Source organism: Primulina huaijiensis, chromosome 11 (assembly GCF_012295235.1).
Source record: "Primulina huaijiensis isolate GDHJ02 chromosome 11, ASM1229523v2, whole genome shotgun sequence".
Taxonomy (NCBI): domain Eukaryota; kingdom Viridiplantae; phylum Streptophyta; class Magnoliopsida; order Lamiales; family Gesneriaceae; genus Primulina; species Primulina huaijiensis.
In genome coordinates this window covers 2247945-2271309 of record NC_133316.1, presented here as the reverse complement: position 1 = coordinate 2271309, position 23365 = coordinate 2247945, and the positions used below count along the sequence as shown (strand labels likewise).

Sequence of the window (23365 nt, the reverse complement as noted above, 5' to 3'; positions counted from 1 at the left end):
TCGCAAAAACGCAACATTTTTTGAGTCGTTGAGACAATTTGACCTCGATTCGAGACCTCATCTCAATAATAAGATCTGGAATCAAGTGCTAGTCAGAAAATTTTTTGATCTTAAATTAGACCGATTATCAATAAATAAATATTTACAAATTTAAATATAATAAAAATTAATTTATAATCAAAAACATTTACAAAATATTTAATAATAACTCCAAAGATAAAACTAGTAAGTGTCCTAAGAATTTTCATAGTACTTCAAATTAGTATATAGAAAACAACTTTAAAATAAGAAAATCTCTCTCAAACATTTCATATCTATAAAACGAAATCTTAAAAATTGATGGTTATAAAATAATTTCATCTAATTATTTATCTTTCATTTGATACCAATAGTCCACGTGTTTGAAAGACCTCCTAGAACGAAGCACGAAAAAATCGAAGATAGCAACAGAAGATCGCACTATGGGATCCGATCATGTCAACATGGTGATAGAGACACCAAAGGCGACAACTACCGAAATGAAACAAAGCTCTTTCAAAGAAACCCTGCTCGGGACCCAGGCAAATAACCTAACAGATAGATACCAGGAGAATGATGGATTCATATCGGACGATGACCTCTACGGAGAATACGAAGAGGATGAAGGATGCCCAGTTATCAAGATCTCGCAGGAGGAAAAAAGAAGGCTTCGCAGACCCTGGCAGCAAACTTTAATTGTCAAGGTGATGGGCAGGTCAATTGGATACAACTACCTCCTCCGCCGAATAAAGTCTCTATGGAAACCAAAGGCACCCCTGGAACTAGTTGCTCTCGAAAATGATTATTTTCTCGTTCGATTCGCATCCTTAGATGATTACGAATTTGCGAAATACGGCGGTCCGTGGTTGGTGCTGGACCATTACTTGATCGTCAAAGAATGGTATCCTAACTTTGATCCACTCTCGGATAATACAGAAAAAGTTTTGGTTTGGGTAAGATTCCCTTGTCTCCCCATTGAATATTACGATACAGAATTCCTAATGAAAATCGGCAGTAAGATTGGAAGGCCCATCCGAGTTGATCAAGCTACCAGCCTAGTCTCGAGAGGCAAATTCGCCAGAATATGCGTGGAGGTGGACATCAACAAACCACTTCTCGCTAAGTTTATGTTGAGAAGAAAAGTCCGTAAAATCGAGTATGAGGGCATCCACTTGATTTGCTTTAAATGTGGGGTATATGGTCATCGCCAAGGAGAATGCACAGCCTCAAAGGCAGCTGAGAACTTCGACGGGGCGGTGGCACAAGCGACAAACGGGAGAGGAGAGCACAGCAAAGATCCAATTGAGCCAAATAGGAAAGTTCTAATTCCAGCGGAGGTTACGGACACATTCGGGCCCTGGATGATGGTATCGCGTCCTTCACGAAAATTTGACAAAAATAGATTTGGAAGATCGGATAATTTTGGAAATCAGAAAAACAATAAGGATATGGAAAATATACCTATCCACCATAACCACATGCATCATTCGAATTTTGAAGTACTGGGAGAGGAAGCAAACTACGATATGGGCTTAAATGCAGATGGGACCGAAATGCACTATGATAACCCCACCTTGACAGGACACTTAGCAGGTAAAGGGAGGAGACCCAATGTTCAAGTAAATTACAAAGAGACCCACACGCATAATAATGACAAGAGCAACTCTATAATTAAAGAGAAACAGAGACATGGTCTTAACAACATGGGAAGGCCGGAGTACCATTATCGACCAAGACACGCTGCTGCTGAAGAAGAACATGTATTAGTTCGAGGATCACAGGGGGGCACTCATATAACTCGGGAGGTAATTCATAACAGGCCAAGCCGGGAGTCATGGGAGAACGACATCCTTCTGGAAGAAGATTTGGTTGATGAGCACCACCAAGACCCTCCCCTCATACCTAGACACCCAGGAGATGAAGATTTAATGGAACACGATGCAGATAAGGGAGAAAACGAAGTCGTCAAGGAGACTTTGTTGGGCACATCCCAGCCCCAACAAGTCTAAGCCTCCTAGTGAATGGTAAGTATTCTGTTGCACATTTTGCAGGTGCAATATTAATCTGCTGGGTTTCCACATGAATCTCATGGTTTGGAATTGTCAAGGTGCGGCTTCTAAAGAACTGAACCGCTACCTCAAAGATATGATCAAAATTCATAACCCAAAGATTCTAGGCTTGCTAGAGCCTCGAGTTTCAGGAACACACGCGGATACCATCTGCAACAAGATGAAGTATGAAAATTGGGTAAGGGTTGAAGCAGTTGGGTTCAGCGGAGGCATTTGGATCTTTTGGAATGACGATGTCACTTTGGAGATTTTGTACTCTCACCCACAATTTGTCCTAGCACGTCTAGAGACAAACAATTCGGCTCCTTGGCTTCTTTCAATAGTCTATGGAAGCCCAAATCCCACTCTTCGAAAGAGACTTTGGCAAGATCTCACCAAGGAAAACCTTAACATACAAGGGCCGTGGCTATCTATTGGTGACTACAATTCCGTGAGTTACGAGCACGAAACTAGTACAACAGAAGGTGCAACCCACCATAGAAGTTCTGGATTCAACGACTGGCTTTTCAATCAAGGCCTTATAGATATTGGTTTTTCCGGATCCAGATTCACTTGGGTAAGAGGTCTCAGTAGCGCAACCTTCAAAGGAGCCCGTCTGGATAGGGGAGTGTGTACGATTGAATGGAGCGAGCTATTCCCAGAAGCGAGGGTGACCCACCTTCCTATCATACAATCAGATCATGCTCCATTGCTCGTTAGACTTGCTGGAAACTCAAACTACAAATACAAAGGCCCCTTTCGTTTCCAGGCAGCCTGGCTCACCCATGAAGATTTTCACAAAGTAGTTCGAAATGAATGGCATGACCAACATACGCTCAGTGATAATGTTTCAAAAATGGCCAATACACTATCCAGTTGGAACTTCTCAACATTTGGTAATATCCACCATCGAAAGAGGAAGTTAGTGGCAAGAATAGAGGGTGTGCAAAGAAGTTTGGGTAACCAACCTCGACATAGTCTTTTTAAACTTGAAGCTAAATTGCGAAGAGAATTAGATAAAGTCCTGGAACAGGAAGAACTCTTGTGGTTTCAAAAATCTAGGGAGGAGTGGATTGTCTCCGGTGATAGAAACACCAAATTCTATCATGCTTCTACCATGGTCAGAAGAACTAGAAGTAAGATCGAAGCCCTCAAGGATGACAATGAAACTTGGATAACAGATATGGACCAACTTAAAAACAAAATCAGAGATTTCTACTCCTCTCTGTACACCTCAGACCAGACATGTGCATCCTCCCCGATGGGAAGATGTTGTTTCCCACCACTGCCAGAAGCTCATTCTCTCGCCGTAAATACACCTTTTTCACCAGACGAGATCAAGCGGGCTCTCTTTGACATGTCTCCATTCAAAGCTCCCGGACCAGATGGCATTCCTGCCGGATTCTATCAGAAAATGTGGCACATCGTTGGTAAATCTATATGCGACTTTGCTCTTAATTTCTTCGAATCCGGAGAAATTCCGTTGGGGACAAATGATACTTTCCTCACATTGGTCCCAAAAGTCCCTAACCCGGAGTTCGTAACCCAATTTAGACCAATTAGCCTCTGCAATGTGAGCTATAAAATCCTCACAAAAACCATGACCAATCGGCTAAAGACTGTTATGCCTGATCTCATTGGGCCATACCAGAGCAGCTTCGTCCAAGGTCGCCAGATTTCAGACAATATCATTGTGTACCAAGAGGTGCTCCACTCCATGAGGAAAAAATCTGGTGCTAAAGGGTATATGGCCATAAAAATTGACTTAGAGAAAGCCTTTGATAGACTTTCATGGGACTTTATTCGGGAAACACTTACTGACGTGGGTCTCAACAGGGAATGGATCAGAAACATCATGAATTGCATCACAACTCCCAGGCTGTCTATCTTGTGGAATGGAGAACAAATGGACTGGATCAAACCTGACAGAGGAATTAGACAAGGGGACTCAATATCTCCATATATCTTTGTTCTTTGTATTGAGCGTCTTAGCCACATTATTTGCCAGGCCGTGAACATTGGATCCTGGAAAGCCATCCGGCTATCTAGAAATGGTCCTCTCATATCACACTTGCTCTTTGCTGATGATATGGTTCTTTTTGCTGAAGCTTCAACCGACCAGCTGCATATTATCATGGATTGCTTGAACAAATTATGCTTTAGCTCTGGCCAACGAGTCAATTTCCAAAAATCTCAAATCTTCTTCTCCAGAAATGTGAGCGCTACAGTGGCGAATGACTTGTCCTCTGCTTCAGGGATCCCACTAACGACAGACCTAGGCAGATATCTAGGAGTGCCATCTATACACGGAAGAGTCACCAACAACCTGTTCAAAAAAGTGCTAGACAGAGTCAAATCGAGGCTTGAGGGATGGAAAACCAAGTACTTGAGCTTTGCAGGACGGAAAGTATTAGTTCAATCGGTACTCAATGCAATCCCGCTTTACTCTATGCAGACGAACCTATTACCCATGGGAATATGCTCCGAAATTGAGAAAATCATCCGGAATTTCCTGTGGGGAGGGAAGATTGGGGAAAAAAAATGCCACCTGGTTAAATGGGATGTAGTATCTTCCCCCAAATATTTAGGTGGGCTAGGCATTAAAAGAATGTATCCTATGAACCAAGCATTATTGACAAAGCTCGGTTGGAGACTAATGGAAGAAAAAGAAGGCCTCTGGACACAAGTACTGAAAGGAAAATACACATGCAAAAACACTAACAATAGGAGCTTCATATCTAGACAAGGTTCATCAAGGGTGTGGCAAGGGATTTCCAAGATCATGCAGTACGTGGAAAAAGGGACAAAATATGTAGCACGCAATGGGACATCTACTTACTTTTGGACAGACAAATGGATAGAAAATGCTCCATTGTGCACATTTTTACTCAAAAGCATTGATCAAGTTGACATCCAAAAAAAAGTTCACGATTACTGGATCAAAGGCGAAGGTTGGGATTGGGGGGCCCTATCCGGGTTACTACCAACCGATGTGGAAAATACATTGGCGGCCTATATTCTAAGTGAAGATCAGGCCATAGAGGACAGCAGATGCTGGGGAAACACAAACACGGGTAAATTCTCTGTTAGCTCGGCCTATGAGTTAATACTGAATTTGTATGAACAGGAAAGGGACAACTCTTGGGGAACTATTTGGAAACTGGAAGTTCCTTATCGAATAAGAGCCTTTATTTGGTTAGTAAGACATGGGAAGGTTATGAGTAACGCCGAAAGACTGAAACGAGGCTTCACCACTAACGAATCATGTGCTTTATGTCATTATGAATTGGAAGACGTTGATCACATCTTCCGAAAATGCGAAGAAGCTAAGAAAATTTGGCGCAGACTTATGTCTACTAAGGCGTTCCAAACTTCCCACAATCCATCCTTTGATGCATGGCTCATGAGAAACTTAGGTCATAAATCCAAGAACTCCAAAAATCTGGATTGGAACATACTCTTTGCCATTACGCTTTGGTGGATTTGGCATTGGCGAAACAACTTTGTCTTCAACAACAAGAAATTGGACGTGGATCTCAAAGAGCAGCGGATCAAAGGTCATCTACTTCAAATTAAATCTGCCTTTGCTTCAAAGAAAGTTATGCCAAGCTACAATACGGGTTACACCAATTGTATCATCCGATGGAGCCCTCCACCTACAGGATGGATTTCACTGGACGTAGACGGTAGCTGTAAGCAGAAGGCTCGTAAAGCAGGTGGGGGAGGTTTATTGCGGACCGACCTCGGCGATTGGATCATGGGATTCATGTACAACATTGGCTGGTGCTCAATCGAGGAGGCAGAGCTCTGGGCAGCTTGCAAGGGGCTCGAGCTAGCCTGGAACTCAGGATATAAGAAGATCTCTCTTGGGATCGATTCAGAGATAGTAGTCAAGTGGCTCAAAAAAGAAGAAACGCCAAGTTCATCCTTAGTTAACTTGATCACTACCTGTCTCGACCTCCTTGCTAAGAATTGGAAAGTAAGAGTCAACCACATCTATAGAGAACAAAATAAGGCTGCCGACTTTCTAGCTTCGGAAGCCTTGAAATACGAAAGAGGTTACAAAACCATATGCAATCCTCCCACAGGTTTACAAGACATCATCGACAAAGACAAGATGAGAATTGGCTCTTGTAGAAGAGTAATATTATGTTAGATGTTTATTGTGGGTGTCCCCCCTCCCTTGTAAAAAAAAAAAAAATTATAACAATTTCACGCTTGAAAAAAAACATAAATTACCGGTAGAGTAAAAATTCAAGTTCAATTCCCCTCTCTTAGATAATTAGATTGGATTATAAAAAAAACATAAAATTAATTTATTTTTAAAAAATTAATTTATTTTTTTTGTTATGTTTTGACATCAACTGTGAGTGTGTGTTTCGAGCACTGAACTTTAATATACTAATTTAACACTCGCCTCCGCCTCCGCCTCCTCCGCCGCCGCCCAGTTCTGTGGGATGAGCGTGTTCGGCGGAGATAGCTGGGCTAGAGAAGCCCAACATCGGAAGAGAAGAGTCGACGATTTATTGCTAGATGGAATCGATGCGTCTTCCTACAAGAAACTCTCCAACGGCAAATTTGCTTGTCTAATTTGTCCTAAGAACCCTGTTCTCGACTCCTTGATCATGCTCTCAGTAAGATAACGAAAATTCCCACGATTTGAGTGTGTTTATTTACTTCTGTTTATTCTAAATTCACCAGACATTTTGCGACCAATTAGGAACTTGGAAACCCTAATGTTCTGTAAATTTCTGGATGCAGACCCATGTGAAAGGTTCCTGCCATCGAACCGCCGCGATGAGGTTCAGGGATAGGGAATTAGCTAGGAAAGAAGAGGTTAACAAGAGAATTGCATTGTCGGATTCTCCGACTCCTAATTCCGCCGCCTGTGCTTCGGTTAAACGACCAAAAAGTACTAACAAGCCTCTGATCGAGCGAGTGCAGAAAGTTGCTTCTGAGGTGTATTCTAGTAGAGTAGGTCCAAGCAGTAAAACATGTGGAAACCCGGTTTTGGAATCCGAAACTTGTAATTATGTTGCTCAGAGAGGAGTTGTTGGAATGATGCAGCAATTGGATTGTAGAGAGCGTCGAGAGAAGGAACTGAAGTTCACGGCTGCTGGCTGGAAGCGTGATTGCCATGGAAGCTGGTTTAAGGATGAAAATGTGAGTTTTAATGATTCTTGAAATCCAAATGCATCTGGTAGTGATGAACCTTTGGTGGTTTGATTGTTTTTGCTGCAATTTTCAACTGAAATGTAGATAGTGAAGTTGGTGATTTTTTCATTCTACTGCAGGTCGAATTTGATTCAGACGAAGAGGATCCGAACGATGTCTTGACCGATACTACTTAATACCATCATCAAGTAGGGGAGTGGATCTTCTGATACACCATGAAGTCTCCTTGACCATGATTCGATCTTGGAGTATAAGAATGATCTTGATTCTTGAGTTGGCAATGTGATTCCCCAAGCATATTAGAATTTTCGTGCATCGTTCCCTCTATCTTTTGGTGTCACTCGTCAGCTGCCTGGTGACCAACAGGGCTATACAGTTGCTAATACGGATTGTTTCGAACGCTGAATATCAGTGTTCGACGATGGAAGGACCTTTACACCGAAGTTTTTTGTTTAAAAATCAGTTCTCACATTGTGTTTTTGGTGTGGATATTCTTTGTGGATTGGTATATTAAGGCAGGCAATGTGGTTGTGTCGACTCCAGCATTCAGTGCAAGATTGATTTACCTTCAATGCCACGAAAATGTACATGCTCTGCAGATTACATGTATAACTCGAGCTGATGCTAATTTAGTTATTTTTCACTTTGAGTAAGCTTTTGATTTTCTAACATTCTTCTTTGCTAAATGTCACGATCTTACCCAATGAAATGGGCTTCTCATGTAATATATGTGTCACAAGAGATTGCGAAACTTATAATAATTCAGGCACAAAATCTATTTTACTAACGCATGCAAATGGTGAAACTTAAACTAAAATATCTAACTTTTACTTCATTCGTTTATGTTATATTTTTAGATTTCAGTCATCAACTTTTACTTCAATGGTGGAAGGGGAAATTTGAGATTGCATGCATCTGTTCGGTTTTGTTGTAGCTATTCATTTGCTATCTAGTAATATTAGGGAAAGATCTTTAAAATAATTAATATTAATATGGGTGGTGAAGTTTTTAATGTTTTAGAGGTATTTTGTGAGACGGTCTCATGAATCTTTATCTGTGAGACGGATCAACCTTACCGATATTCACAATAAAAAGTAATATTCTTAGCATAAAAAGTAATACTTTTTCATGGATGACTCAAATAAGAGATCTGTCTCACAAAATACGACTCGTGAGACTGTTTCACACAAATTTTTGCCTCAGAGACTTATCATTATTTAACACTTTATTTCTTTTATTTAAGAGTAAAGATTAAAATTATTTTTAAAATTATTTAAAATAACCCTATATTTATAAATTTATCTGCACTTAATTTTGTACGGCTTTCATTCGATTATTTCCGAGGATTTTCCCGAAATGCCCCTTCGTAGACTCCCACTGCGAGTCCTTCACACGTTACCTCTCCGGCCGCCGCCTCCGACTCCATCAACACCACCGCGACCACCTTCCCTTTCTTCCTCTCCGCCGGATACTCTCCTCGTCGATAAAGCCATAGCCTTTCTCAAACGGCACGACCTGTTCCATCTCGACCCTTTAACATCCCAATTTACTCCTCAGTCCGCCTCCTACTTACTAATCCAATCGCAGAACGACTCAATCGTGATACTAAAATTTATCGATTGGGCTTGTAAATTCCCCTTCTTTATCAATGACCTGCAATGTCATTGTCTCGCCATTCACATCCTTACCCGCTTCAAGCTCTATAAGAAAGCTCAAGCCCTCGCGGAGGAGATTTCTGTAGCTTTTCCCGATTACTTGGAGGGAGATTTACTGTTTTCATGCCTGAAGGACACATACCAGGCGTGCAACTCGAGCTCCGGTGTGTTTGATTTGATGGTAAAAGCGTTTTCTAGATTGAAAATGATCGATAGAGCTTTGAATTTTATAAGTTTAGCTAAATGTCACGGGTTCATGCCTAGTGTACTGTCATATAACTCTATTCTAGAGGCAGTAATTCGTAGTTCAGCTCACGGACACGTAGAGTTAGCTGGGAATGTGTATCGTGGTATGGTGGAAAGTGGCATTTCTCCGAATGTTTTTACTTACAACATATTGATAAGAGGGACATGTGCTAATAAACACATCGATAAAGGGTTAGATTTACTCGAGGAGATGGAGAAGAAGGGTTGTTTACCGAATGTGGTCACATATAATACTTTGATGGATGCATACTGTAAAATAGGGAATATCGACGAGGCCTATAGATTATTGAATTTGATGTGGCAGAAAAAGTTGGAGCCAAACGTGATTACGTATAATGTGATACTGAATGGGTTGTGTCGTGCGGGGAGAATGAAGGAGACTGGTAAGGTTTTTGCAGACATGAGGAGCAAAGGTTTGCTTCCTGATGAAGTGACTTATAACACTCTTGTTAATGGATATTGTAAGGAGGGAAATATTCATGAAGCTCTTTTTTTGCATGCGGAGATGGTGAGTAATGGGTTGTCTCCCAATGTGGTGACTTATACTGCTTTGATAAATAGTGTATGTAAAGCAAGAAACTTGCATCGAGCCATGGAGTTTCTTGATCAGATGCGGGTCAGGGGAATTAGCCCGAATGAGAAAACATATACGACTTTGATTGATGGTTTCTCTCAACAAGGGTTCATGGATGAAGCTTATAGACTTCTAAATGAAATGATTAGTAGGGGCTTTTCACCTTCTGTCGTGACATATAATACGTTGATCAATGGGCATTGTGTATCCGGTAGCATCGAAGATGGTTTGCAGTTGATCCAAGAAATGACTGTGAAAGGAATAAATCCGGATGTTGTAAGTTACAGTACCATCATATCTGGTTTTTGTCGAAATTCAGATTTGTGCAAGGCATTTAAGATGAAAGAGGAGATGATCGAGAAGGGAATCTTACCAGATGCCATTACTTTTTCATCTTTGATCCAAGGACTTTGTGGGGTCTGGAGATTAACCGAAGCTTGTGAGTTATTTCAAGAAATGTGGAAAACCGGTCTGCTACCCGACAAATGTACATACACCACTCTTATAAATGCTTTTTGTCATGAAGATGATATTGGTAGCGCAATTCGTCTCCATGATGAAATGATCTCCAAGGGGTTTTTTCCCGATGTTGTTACCTATAGTGTGTTAATAAACGGGCTAAACAAAGAGGCTCGCAGCAAGGAAGCCAAGCGGCTTCTCTTCAAGTTGTTCTATGAGCAATCTGTTCCTTATGACTTGACTTACGATTTCTTGATTGAAAGTTGTAGTAATATTGAATTTCAAAGTGGGGTAGCTCTTATCAAAGGATTCTGTATGAAAGGTCTGATGAAAGAAGCGGATCGAGTTTTTCGAGAAATGCTTCACAAAAACCACAAGCCAAGTGAAGCAGTTTATAATGTTCTAATTCATGGTCATTGTAGACATGGGAACTTGCAGAAAGCATTCAATCTCTACAGGGAAATGGTTGATCAAGGACTCGTTCCCCATGTGGTTTCTGTTATTTCTATAATAAGAGAACTACACAAAGCAGGGATGAACAAAGAGCTGAGTGAAATACTACAAGATTTATTAAGAAGCTGTAGAATCACTGATGGGGAGCAGGCTAAATTCCTCGTTGAGATGAATTTCAAAGAAGGTAACATGGATGCCGTTTTTAACATTCTCACAGAGATGGCTAAGAGTGGGCTTCTTCCCATTGCAGTAAGAAGTTCTTAAACTTGTGGATAACTTTTAGGACCAGTGTTTGCATGGAACTCCGATGTGAAACACCCATGGTATATCAGAAATTTCACATATGGAATTTCTGGACTGTAACTCTGAAATGAGTGTCCTAATGAATTGGGCAGATGGAATAGGTCCATTAGACATGTGCCATTCTTTATTTAGCTTGGGCTGATGGAATAGGTTCATTAGACATCTGCCATTCTTTATTTAGCGTGTTACGATGTTGCAAGGATGATGGATATCGTTTTTTAGAATATCAGTTTGCTCTATCTTCCTGGTAAGGGCACTCAAACTGTTCATGATTCACTAAGTAGCTGTTCAACTCTCGAATGTCTGCTTGCACCGTTCTACTGTTGTAAGCTATAAATAAATAGTACGAAATCCATCTGCTATAATCAGGATTCAGGAATTATGTTACTCTTATGTGAGAAAGATTACGTTTTTCTCTCGGCAAATATAAGTAAATTGAGCTCTTAGTCATTATTGAGCTCCCTGAGACACTCAAATGGAGACTTTTCCACCTCTAGTTGTGAGGGAATACTCAATCTTTCTCTTTTCTGTATTTGTAATTGCACTCTGTCGGTGGTTATTACTGTTGCCATTGCATAAGAATTATTGTTAATCCTGTTCGATGATCAGTGGATTGTCCAATGGTACTGTGTTCAATTATTGGCTGTATTCATACAGACAATCACCGAACTTTCTTTACTCTTCTACTATAGAATCTTTTACCATAGGATTGGAATCTTGTGAAACTTGTCTAAACTCGAATTAAGTTCGTGATCGCTACTGTTGAAAATTCAAATTTACGCCTCGCCCCAAGAAAGGGTAAATAAACTCCCGGTCCTTTAAAATGGTTGGTTATTCAGTAATCATTGTGCATCCACATCTCAGCAATAATAAAAACTTGTCTCGTTTGGGTATCGCCTTTTGACTTGACATTTCAAGAAATTCGGCTACGGTTTCCCTTCCCGGGTTTTTTTTAAAAATATTACAAATTAATTAAAGTATTGTAAAAATATGGCAAATTTGAAAAAGTTGTAAAAGTATTACAATCCGAGACTTACTGTCCCGGATTCAGATTTATTTTTTTTTATTTTTTTAAAAAAAAAAGAAAAAGAAAGTCTGGCACGGATTCTAAAAATCCGTGTCCATTCCGTGTGTTCGGATTTAAATTGTTTTTTTTTTTTAAAAAAAAAAAGGGAGATCGGCGACGGTTTGTGGAAAACCGTCGCTATTAGCTACGGTTAAATCAAAAACCGTCGCTATTTGCGACTTATACAAAAACCGTCGCTAATAGAATCCGCAACACCCTGTCACGGATTCTGGGAATCCGTGTTTCCCATTGCGCTATTCTTTCCATCCTCGCCGAAAATAATTGTTCCTCATATTCATTCTCGTATCTTATTTCTTTCATCCGATTTATATGCGCAAAATCCATTTTTTCTACTTCGATCATATATTAATATTATTTGTTGATTTTATCATCAATTTCATTTGAAGAGATACGAAGAAGCATCGTTATGTTGATATTATTACAAGTTCCGTATAATTACGTCTGAGAAGGTAATGTAATTAATTTTTTTAATATTTTGTTTGTATTATTTATATTATATTAATGTAATTATAATTTTGTTCATTAACATTATATGATTAAGTATAATTTAGTTAAATTGTATATTTTTAATATTAATAGCGATATTAAAAAATAGTTTGAATATTAATAGCGATATTAAAAAATAGTTTGAATATTAAAAAAATCTTACTCTACTCGTGTATCCAAGAGTCTATATCGTAACACATGGTCAATAGTAATGTTGCAAAACATGGATCATTAGGGCAATTGTTAGGGTAGTACTTGGTAGCAGGATTCTTATGTTTTCTGAGTCATTTGTACACATATGGATCTTTCAATATATGGGGAGATCTTATTCGTGAGCAGTCTTCATCCTTGGATAAAATAAGGTAAAATATGTAGGACTGCCTGAAAAATGTTTTTTTTGTGGTAAGCCTGATAAATATTTTCTTGATGTAGGACATATATAGGGTAATCTGTTACTGGCGCTGTGCTATTGATTACTTTTGTGTCAGCTAAGCTGCTCATGCAATGTCAAAGTGTTCACACCGATCCTACCATTTATTTCTTCTCTGTCAGAGTGTAACCTGGTCTGGTCTGCTACCCTCCATGTTCGGGGGCTCCACCCTAATAATAACCAGCGGAACAAGCCACATGTCATTCACATACATAAGATATTTTGTTTGTAGTTTTGGAAAATGTTTTACAATTGAATGATAAATGAATTGAAATAGTCTTCTAATTGTTGAAAATTAACATTGAATGTTGAATATTTGAATGTTGAAAATTAGGTAAAATTAGGTGTTGAATATTAAAATTTGTGTGTGATGATGAAGGTAATGATGTAATTTATTTTTGGATTATTTGTAAAAATTTTCTATAAATAGATCTCTCATTTGTGAAGAAAATCACAATTGAGTTGAGAGAAAAATATTATAAAGTGTGTAGTGGGATAATTTTGAGAGTTTGAGATTTTTTCTTTTTACCATAAATTTTTACTTTTTCATAACACGTTATCGGCACGAAACTCTAAAAGTCCTCCATATTTTTCCAAGCTACAAAACAGAAGAAAAAAGTAACAAAAGTAATAATATTTATTTTATTGTTTATTTATTTATTGTGTATATATTTAATATATAATATAATGTTATTATAAATAATAAAAATAAATTTTTCAAAAAACTTGTTATAAATCCTGAGAGGATGTTAAGACGACATCCCACACTCCCGGTAAGGGATACGACAAGTATAAAAGCCTATAAGGTTTTTAAACAAAATATCTTATGACACCTCATTATAATATTGTGATATGATATACATAATTATTTAAAACATTACTAATATTATATACACCATATTATTACCATAAAATTATACAAATACATACATTTATTTTCTTGTACACCAACGGTCATAAACGGTAACAAAACAGCTAGTTTTTGCCCTATAAATATGATCTCACAAACATATTCAATCACTCCAACTTTCTCTTCTTCTCTAAAATTATTCTTCATCAAATTTTGAAGAAAAAAGAAGATGGCTTTCACAAAGTTATTTTTAATTACTTTGGTTATCATACTCACGAGTCTTGTATTTATCGGAGAATATCCTCCTCGTGTGTTTTCTTTATTTTTACGAATGCTTGTACTTGTTGTTTATCCATTACTTTTTATTGCAATATTCATTAACTAATAAAATGCATCATAATTCTTTTTAGTACCACCATGGCTAACTTGGCAAAGCTCGAATTCATTGCACTCGACATAACGGAGAAAAATTATATGCCATGGACTCTCGATGTAGAAATGCATCTTGAGTCATTGGGTCTAAGCGAGACTACTAAAGAAAATTGTATATCTTCATCACAAGAAAAAGCAAAAGTTATAATATTTTTGCGCCGACATCTTGATGAAGGTTTGAAATGTGAATATCTCATCGAAAAAGATCACATTGCTCTGTGGAAAGAATTAAAAGAAAGATTTGAACATATAATGGAAGTTATACTTCCGACCGCCCGTGACGAATGAAATATGTTGAGATTCCAAGATTTTAAGAAAGTAATTGATTACAATTCGACGATGTATCGAATAATCTCGCAATTAAAATTTTGTGGACATGAGGTTACAGAATCAGAAATGCTTGAAAAAACATTTTCCACGTTTCACGCATCAAATATAACTCTACAGCAACAATATAGAGAGCGTGGATTTGCGAGATATTCTGAACTCATCGCCTGTCTTCTTGTGGCGGAAAAGAACAACGAGCTATTAATGAGAAATCATCAGTCCCGACCCACCGGAGCAACAGCATTTCCAGAAGTAAATGCTGTAAGTAAAAATGAATTTAAACCCGGAAACCAAAATCAAATTCAAAGACAAGGTTTAGGTCGAGGTCGAGGCCGTGGTCGTGGTCGTGGTCGTGGACGTGGACGTGGAATTGGTCATGGTCGTGGTCGAGGCCGTGGTTTTGAAAACAATCGAGATAGTTATTTTTATAACTCATCTCAAAAAGGAGTCACGAACCACCCACTGAAAAGGCATCAAGAGAACATGAGTGTTTAATGAAAATCACTCGAAAAGATTTGAAAGTTCTTGTTTCAGATGCGTCATTCCAGGACATTGGTCTCGTATTTGTCGAGCCCCCGAGCACTTTTGCAAGCTCTATAAAGGGAAAAGAAAAAGAGACCAACTTCACTGAACGCAGTGACCATTTGAGTAATTCAACTCATTTTGATGCTGCTGATTTTCTGAATGATTTCTCTGAAAATGATCAATATGTTGGTGGGATATAAATGAAAAATATTGATGCTGCAGATTTTCTTAATGATTTCTCTGAAAATGAACAATATACTGGTGGAATATAAATGTACAATAATTTATTTTTCTTGTATTCATATGATAATGTTTTATAGTGTGTTATATTTTTAAATATGTATTGTATTGTATTTTTATAAATGTATTGTTAGTATTTTTATTTCATTGCATTTTCTTTTTTGAAATTCAAATATGGAAAATGCTATGAACTAAGCTGAAGTTTGCATACCTGATAGTGGTACAACGCACACTATCCTCCGAGATAAAAGATATTTCTTGAAACTAAAACCAACAAAAACAATGGTGAATACAATATCAGGTCATGTAGACTTGATTAAAGGATGTGGTAAAGCACAATTTTTGTTACCTAATGGTACAAAATTTTTTATCAATGAAGCTTTGTATTCACCACAATCGAAAAGAAATTTGTTGAGTTTTAATGATATATATTCACATGGGTATGATACTCAAATAATGAATGAAGGGAATGAGAAATATATGTGTCTTACCACATATAAATCAGGAAAGAAATATGTGATTGAAAAACTACCAATGCTCCCTACTGGATTGCATTATACACATATAAGTCCCATTGAATCAAACATGGTAGTTGATAATTCTTCAATATTAACCAATTGGCATGATCGATTAGGACATCCTGGTTCAACAATGATGCGAAGAATTATAGAAAATACACATGGTCATCCGTTGAAAGACCAGAAGATCTTTCAGAATAATAAGTTTCAATGTAAAGCATGTTCTCTTGGAAAACTTATTATAAGACCATCACCAGCCAAAATCCAAACTGAATCACCAATGTTTCTTGAACGTATTCAGGGTGATATTTGTGGACCAATCCATCCACCATGTGGACCATTCAGATACTTTATGGTATTGATTGATGCCTCCAGCAGATGGTCACATGTATGTTTATTGTCAACTCGAAATGTTGCATTTGCAAGATTACTTGCTCAAATAATAAAATTGAGGAATCAATTTCCCGATTATACAATCAAGAAAATTAGACTTGATAATGCTGGTGAATTTACTTCCCAGACTTTCAATGATTATTGTATGTCTATGGGAATCATTGTTGAGCATCCTGTTGCTCATGTACATACTCAAAATGGATTGGCTGAATCATTGATTAAACGTCTGCAAATGATTGCTAGACCAATGATTATGAAAACAAAGCTCCCTATTTCTATATGGGGACATGCAATTTTACATGCTGCTTCATTAATTCGCATCAGACCAAGTGCATATCATAAATACTCCCCATTGCAGCTTGCATTTGGTAAAGAACCAGACATTTCTCATCTGAGAATTTTTGGATGTATGGTGTATGTGCCTATTGCACCACCTCAACGAAAGAAAATGGGACCTCAAAGAAAGATTGGAATTTATATTGGTTATGATAGTCCATCGATCATTCGATATCTTGAACCACAGACAGGCGACGTGTTCACAGCACGTTTTGCTGATTGTCATTTTAATGAGGAAATCTTCCCAATGTTAGGGGGAGAACAGAAACATACCGAAAAAGAAATTACATGGTATGTATCATCATTGTTACATCTGGATCCAAGAACAAAACAATGTGAAAAAGATGTACAGCAAATTGTGCACTTGCAAAGAATAGCAAATCAAATACCAGATGCATTTGCAGACACAAAAGGGGTAACTAAATCATATATACATGCTGCAAATGCCCCTGCTCGAATTGAAATTCCGAAGAAACAAATTGAAGATAGTCATGATGTCATTAAACGCCTGAAGCGTGGAAGGCCAGTTGGTTCCAAGGATAAAAATCCTCGAAAAAGAAAATTCATAGAGAAACACAATGATCACAAAATAGAGAATGATGTTCCTGAAGAAACACATAATGATCACAAAATAGAGAATGATGTTCCTGAAGAAACACATGATGATGAAAATGTTTTGTCAGAACCACAAACTGACGAGAATCATGAAATCTCTATCAATTATATTAATACTGGAAAAATATGGAACCGAAAAGATATAGAAGAAATTGATGATATATTTTCTTATAATGTGGCAATCGACATCATAAATGATAATGAAGATCATGAACCAAAATCTTTTGGTGAATGTAAAAATCGGCAGGATTGGATAAAATGGAAAGATGCCATCCAGGTTGAATTGGATTCGCTAAATAAACGTAATGTTTTTGGACCTATAGTCCTTACACCTGAAGGTGTAAAACCTGTTGGATACAAATGGGTTTTTATTCGAAAGCGAAATGAGAAAAATGAAATAGTAAGATATAAAGCTCGACTTGTTGCACAAGGTTTTTCTCAAAGACCTGGAATTGATTATGAAGAAACGTATTCTCCCGTGATGGATGCAATTACGTTTCGGTATTTGATTAGCCTAGCAGTATCTGAAAATTTAGAAATGCGTCTTATGGATGTTGTTACAGCTTACTTATATGGATCACTTGATAGTAATATATATATGAAAATCCCTGAAGGATTTAAGATGCCTGAAGCACAAAGTTCAAAACCCAGAGAATGTTATTCTGTGAAATTACAAAGATCATTATATATGTTAAAGCAATCCGGCCGAATGTGGTATAATCGGCTAATTGATCACTTGATGAAAAAGGGATATGTAAATAATTCAGTATGCCCTTGTGTTTTCATTAAGAAAACAACATTAGGATGTGTAATTATTGCTGTATATGTTGATGATTTAAACATCATTGAAACGAATAAGGAAATTCAAGAAGTTGTTTCATACTTGAAGGAAGAATTTGAAATGAAGGATCTTGGAAAAATCAAGTATTGTCTGGGTTTACAAATAGAACAAAAAGAATGTGGAATATTTGTTCACCAGACAAATTATACAGAAAAGATCCTTAAACGTTTTAATATGGATTAATCAAATCCTCTAAGTACTCCAATGGTTGTTAGATCATTAAACATAGAAAAGGATCAATTCCGTCCATGAGAAGATGATGAAGATATTCTTGGTCCAGAAGTACCATATTTAAGTGCTATTGGTGCCCTTATGTATCTTACAAATTATACAAGGCCTGATATATCTTTTGCCGTAAATTTACTGGTAAGATTTAGCACATATCCAACAAAGAGACACTGGAACGGAATTAAACATATATTCCGTCATCTACGAAGAACGACAGACTTGGGACTTTTGTATTCAAAAGATGCTAATCCAAGTATAATTGGTTATGCCGATGCTGGATACTTATCTGATCCACACAAAGCACGTTCCCAAACTGGATATGTATTTACTCGTAGAGGCACTGCAATTTCTTGGCGTTCACAGAAACAAACGCTCGTAACAACTTCATCAAATCATGCCGAGATTATCGCACTACATGAAGCAAGCCGTGAATGTGTGTGGTTAAAATCAATTACCCAACATATCCAAACCTCATGCGGATGATCATTCGACGAGAAGCCTGTGATACTATATGAAGATAATGCTGCATGTGTTCCTCAAATGAAAGAAGGATACATAAAAAGCGACATAACTAAGCATATTCCTCCTAAGTTCTTCGCATTCACCAAGGAGTTTGAGAAGAATAAATATATTGATGTTCGTCACATTCAATCAAGTAAAAACTCATTAGATATCTTCACAAAGGCACTTCCTACGACAATATTCAGAAAGCACATATATAATATTGGGATGCGCAATCTACGAAATTTGTGAAGAATTGTTCGTGTCAACATGAGGGGGAGTTTACGTGACTGCACTCTTTTTCCCTTACTATGGTTTTTATCCCAATGGGTTTTTCCTAGTAAGGTTTTTAACGAAACAGTATAAAAACACGTAATGAAGACAATCATTATGATCATCATCACAAGGGGGAGTGTTGAAAATTAATATTGAATATTGAATGTTGAATATTTGAATGTTGAAAATTAGGTAAAATTAGGTGTTTAATATTGAAATTTGTGTGTGATGATGAAGGTAATGATGTAATTTATTTTTGGATTATTTGTAAAAATTTTCTATAAATAGATCTCTCATTTATGAAGAAAATCACAATTGAGTTGAGAGAAAAATATTATAAAGTGTGTAGTGTGATAATTTTGAGAGTTTGAGATTTTTACTTTTTACCGTAAATTTTTATTTTTTCACAACACTAGTGTATTTTTAAAAAGATAGTATTCTGAATAAAGATTATCAGACTATTTGGGAATCATTTAATTGATGTAGCAAGCAAAACAATTAGTTTAAATTCTCTTTGTTCGTTTCTTTCTCTCTTGTAAAACTGTAGTATAAATCTCAATTCTTAAATCTTGATCCTATGTTATCAGTAATTTTATATTTTATACATTCCTCAATGCTGGCGTTTGTGGAAATTTTATATAGGTCCTAGACTAACTTGTAACTAATATTAAGAATACTATATTTTTAAATTTGAGAGGAGATGAGTATATATGTCATAAGGTTTGGGAAGTCCAAAACCGGTCCGAATCAGTTCCAGTTCCAATGTTTTCCCTTGGAATCAATTCAGACAGATTCTATGTTCGATATTATTAGTCCAATTCTGAGGTGAACGGGACCGATTTTGGGGGCCTAGACCCCCCGTTTTTTATAAATTTTTCAATCGTTTTCGAATCTAGTTGATTTTTGGTCGGTTTTATATTTTTTTGGAATCAATCAAGTTCGGAACTGCACCGGTTCTAGTTCATATAACAAGTAACCAACCAGATACAGTTTCGGTTCTAGGGACGGTAATGGAACGGGACGGTAGCAGGATTGTCATCTTCATCCCTGTCCCCCAATTTCATCCCTACCTTTATACCCTTCCCCATCCCCCTTTTTCGGATTTCGGGTTTTATCCATGGGGAAATTAACATCCCTTCTGGTTTCAAGAAACCGGTTCCAAACTTTTTCTTAACCGGGTAGTTCCAGACCGGTTTCAGGTTGAGACGGTCTCGTTAATCATTCCTAAATTTATGATGTCTCTACTCATGTGTGATATTCAATTTCCCTCTATGATATTTAATTTGATTACAGATAAATATTTCAGTTAATTAATGTCACTTTATAAGAAAACCCAACACCTGATTTTAATGATTACATCCACCATTTTAGAATAAGGGAATCTCTGCATCCTTCGTTTAACAGCTGCATTCGAATAATAAACTAAAAGATTGTAGACAAAAGGGTGGCAAAATCACAGGGTTTCAATTAAATTTTACCTTTTATATATATTTTTTTAAAAAAAGTCCTTTTATAATGATCTTAAAGGTAATTGCATTAGATTCTTGGCTCCACCTGTCTACATTTAAAAGTTTAGTTTTAAAGTATGTAAAATTTATTTTTCTAAAAAGAAAGAATATACGTTAAATATAGTTCGTTTTTTTAATCAACATTTTTTTATTAAAAAAATGATTTGTATTCAAAACTTTGTGTGCTTTATGCAAATGTGTTTTCTTTCTAAAATTATTGAACACTTGGGATTTTCTTAATTTGAGGTCGTGGTAATATTTGATGAGTATGTCTTTCATGGTCTCACGGATCTTTATTCGTGAGACGGATCAATCATGTCCATATTTTCAATAAAATTAATATATTTGACATAAAAAGTAATACATTTTCGTAGGTGACCTATATAGGATATATGTTTCACAAAATTGACCTGTGATACCGTCTCACAGGAGTTTTTTGATATTTGATTATAATAATCATCACAATTCGTCGGGGTATTGTGTACATATAAATTAGTATAAAAGAGGGACAAATAAAATAGTTATATTATATGTTCACTATTTTTCATCAAGTGTCCAATAAATACGTGAAAATGAAATATCTTAAGTTTATTTTAAAATATGTTATATAGTTTTTTTTTTTGAAATGAAATATGTTATATAGTTACGTGAGAATGATGAATAAACAGTTTTATAAAATAATTAATGAAATAATTATAACATTGTAATGATCAGTTGCCCGTTCAAATTAGTATTATAAAATCAAACTTTGTCTACGTCAATGGTTGAACCGCAGAACATTATTAATTTGAACATATCTTTATTTAAAACACAATCGTGTGCATTTACGAACAAAATTAACAATTAATCAAACTGAATTACGTAATGAAAATATATTTGCAAATTTTGAGCATGAAATTTACAATTTTTATTGATGAAAATTGTGCTTATTCTAAAATTTCTTGGAATCGGATGAGAATAGAGATGGCTGAAATCCTAAACAACCCAATAATCCTTGTTTGTAAGGCAAGAAAGTTCTCTTCTTCATTTCCTCTGAAACAGCTCTATTTACTGTGTAATGCAACTCATGAGCTGAAATTGGAGGGCCTGATCTTCTTCTCCTGGAAACTGATCCGCTGCTGCTATCTGTAGACCTGAAACTCGAATTCTTAACATCGATCGAATCAGTTTTCTTCAATACAGAAAACTTCCTCATCTGTTCTTTGTCTGTTGCGTGGCTTTCTGATGCGCTTCTGAACAGTAACAGGTCTTTGATCTTCCATTTCTTGTGCCAAAATGAAGAAAAAGCGGAAGCTGAAGAGGGATTTTCTGTTGGTTCCTGGTTGAATTCGGGATCAAATAACAGATCAGAAACTCTGAATGGAGACAAGGATCTTGTCGCTTTATGCCTGGATTGTGACGAATTTGAAGAATTGTTGGATCTTTCCCTTCCTCTTGTGTAATTACTTTCTTGAAACTTTTGCTTCCGTGTCTCTTCCAGGGCTGCTGCAAATGGGCCCAGGTCTGAATCTTTCTTCCTGTGGCGTGGAGAGAATGGTTGTCTGAACATTTTCTTGGGAGATTTCGGCGAATCCGGGGTGGGTTTGTGATTTTGTTCGTAATGAAATCTTGGAGGTGGCTTCAACGGCTTAATCTTGCCTCCATCGAAAAGCTCATCCGCCGACAGAGAAAGCCTCTCCAGATTCCCACTGAAATCAAACTCAAAATCTATCTCCTTCAAATCTTGTTCAGCATCGCCATAGTTCGAAGAAGCAGCAGTGCTGATCTGGTCTTCTTTACTCTTACGAATCCCGGGCTTTTCTTCCCATTCAAACTGCACAGAAACATCCCCGCCGTCTTCGGCGGCGTAGACCCGTGGGCTGGCGGGAGCACTGTAAAAAAAAGAGCCGAAGCGTTGAGGGCTGGAAGGAGCACTTATGTAAGGTGAAGTGGAGGCACTGTCGAATTTGAAGTCCATGTTTGCCTCTGGTTTCATCATCTCCATCGCCATATTGGTTGTTGCAGTGTATATATGAAGATCGCAGGAATTGATTGCTGAAGCGAAAATGGAATTTATATGTAAATGCTGGGGTAGGAAAGGGAAAGGAAGGGGGACAGTTTTTTTTTACTTGAATTTGGGCTTATATATTTTTTTGTCAAAAAATTGTGAGTATCGTATTTTGTGTGACACATATCTTATTTTGGATCATTCATAAAAAATATTATTTTTTATGCTAAAATTATTACTTTTTATTGTAAATACCGGTAGAATTAACCGGTCTCACAAATAAAAATTCATGAAACCGTCTCACAATAAACCTACTCTAATTGTTTTTTAATATGGAATTTTCATTCTTCACATTTAATTTTCTTGACGGACACTTCAACCAATCCTCTAGCAAATTATTAATTTTCCATCTTTTCGGAAATTTCATTATTTATATTATATTAGGAAAAATAATTTTTTACTCACTAACTTATTTTATTTTTTATTTTGATTCATTAAATTTTCAACTTTTGGTTTTGTTACATTAATTTCTAATTTTCGACTATTTTAACATCACACAATCAAATAATTTTCGATTACACGTCGGTATTTTTTTATATCATATTAGCATTTTACGATTTCACCTCAATATTTTTTTATGACACATAAGCATTCCAAAGAAATAGGATCGAAAAAAAAAACCAAAATTAGTACACTAAAGTCAGATTTTGAAAATTTTGTGAGCGAAAAATTAATATAAAAAGGAGTAGATAAAAAAAAAGTTATTTTTCCTTTATTAACATAAATTTACTCCAATATAATCAAATTTTATATAAAAAAAAGTAGTATACTCA

General features: G+C 36.7%; 4 protein-coding genes across 5 annotated transcripts; 3 read left to right on the top strand and 1 right to left on the bottom strand.

Moving 5' to 3' along the window:
* The first annotated feature begins 461 nt into the window (after positions 1-461).
* Positions 462-6222, top strand: LOC140987728 (uncharacterized). Its single transcript, XM_073456373.1, has 2 exons — positions 462-1996; positions 2070-6222. The coding sequence occupies exons 1-2, from the start codon at positions 462-464 to the stop codon at positions 6220-6222; spliced, it is 5688 nt and encodes a 1895-aa protein (XP_073312474.1).
* A 208-nt stretch (positions 6223-6430) lies between these two features.
* LOC140988803 (uncharacterized) lies at positions 6431-8002 on the top strand. Its single transcript, XM_073457873.1, has 3 exons — positions 6431-6700; positions 6828-7229; positions 7361-8002. The coding sequence occupies exons 1-3, from the start codon at positions 6524-6526 to the stop codon at positions 7415-7417; spliced, it is 636 nt and encodes a 211-aa protein (XP_073313974.1). The 5' UTR covers positions 6431-6523; the 3' UTR covers positions 7418-8002.
* A 568-nt stretch (positions 8003-8570) lies between these two features.
* On the top strand, positions 8571-13046 carry LOC140988762 (pentatricopeptide repeat-containing protein At5g39710). Of its 2 annotated transcripts, XM_073457823.1 has the most exons (3): positions 8571-11053; positions 11103-11277; positions 12958-13046. In XM_073457823.1, the coding sequence occupies exon 1, from the start codon at positions 8598-8600 to the stop codon at positions 10911-10913; it is 2316 nt and encodes a 771-aa protein (XP_073313924.1). In that variant the 5' UTR covers positions 8571-8597; the 3' UTR covers positions 10914-11053; positions 11103-11277; positions 12958-13046. The 2 variants fall into 2 exon arrangements, with proteins under 2 accessions (XP_073313924.1, XP_073313923.1); XM_073457822.1 differs by lacking the exon at positions 12958-13046 and having other exon boundaries at positions 11103-11560.
* Positions 13047-21464: 8418 nt separating this feature from the next.
* Positions 21465-22642, bottom strand: LOC140988157 (uncharacterized). The gene has a single exon (XM_073457113.1). It carries the CDS (start codon positions 22533-22535, stop codon positions 21477-21479), a length of 1059 nt encoding a protein of 352 aa, XP_073313214.1. The 5' UTR covers positions 22536-22642; the 3' UTR covers positions 21465-21476.
* Positions 22643-23365: the final 723 nt, after the last annotated feature.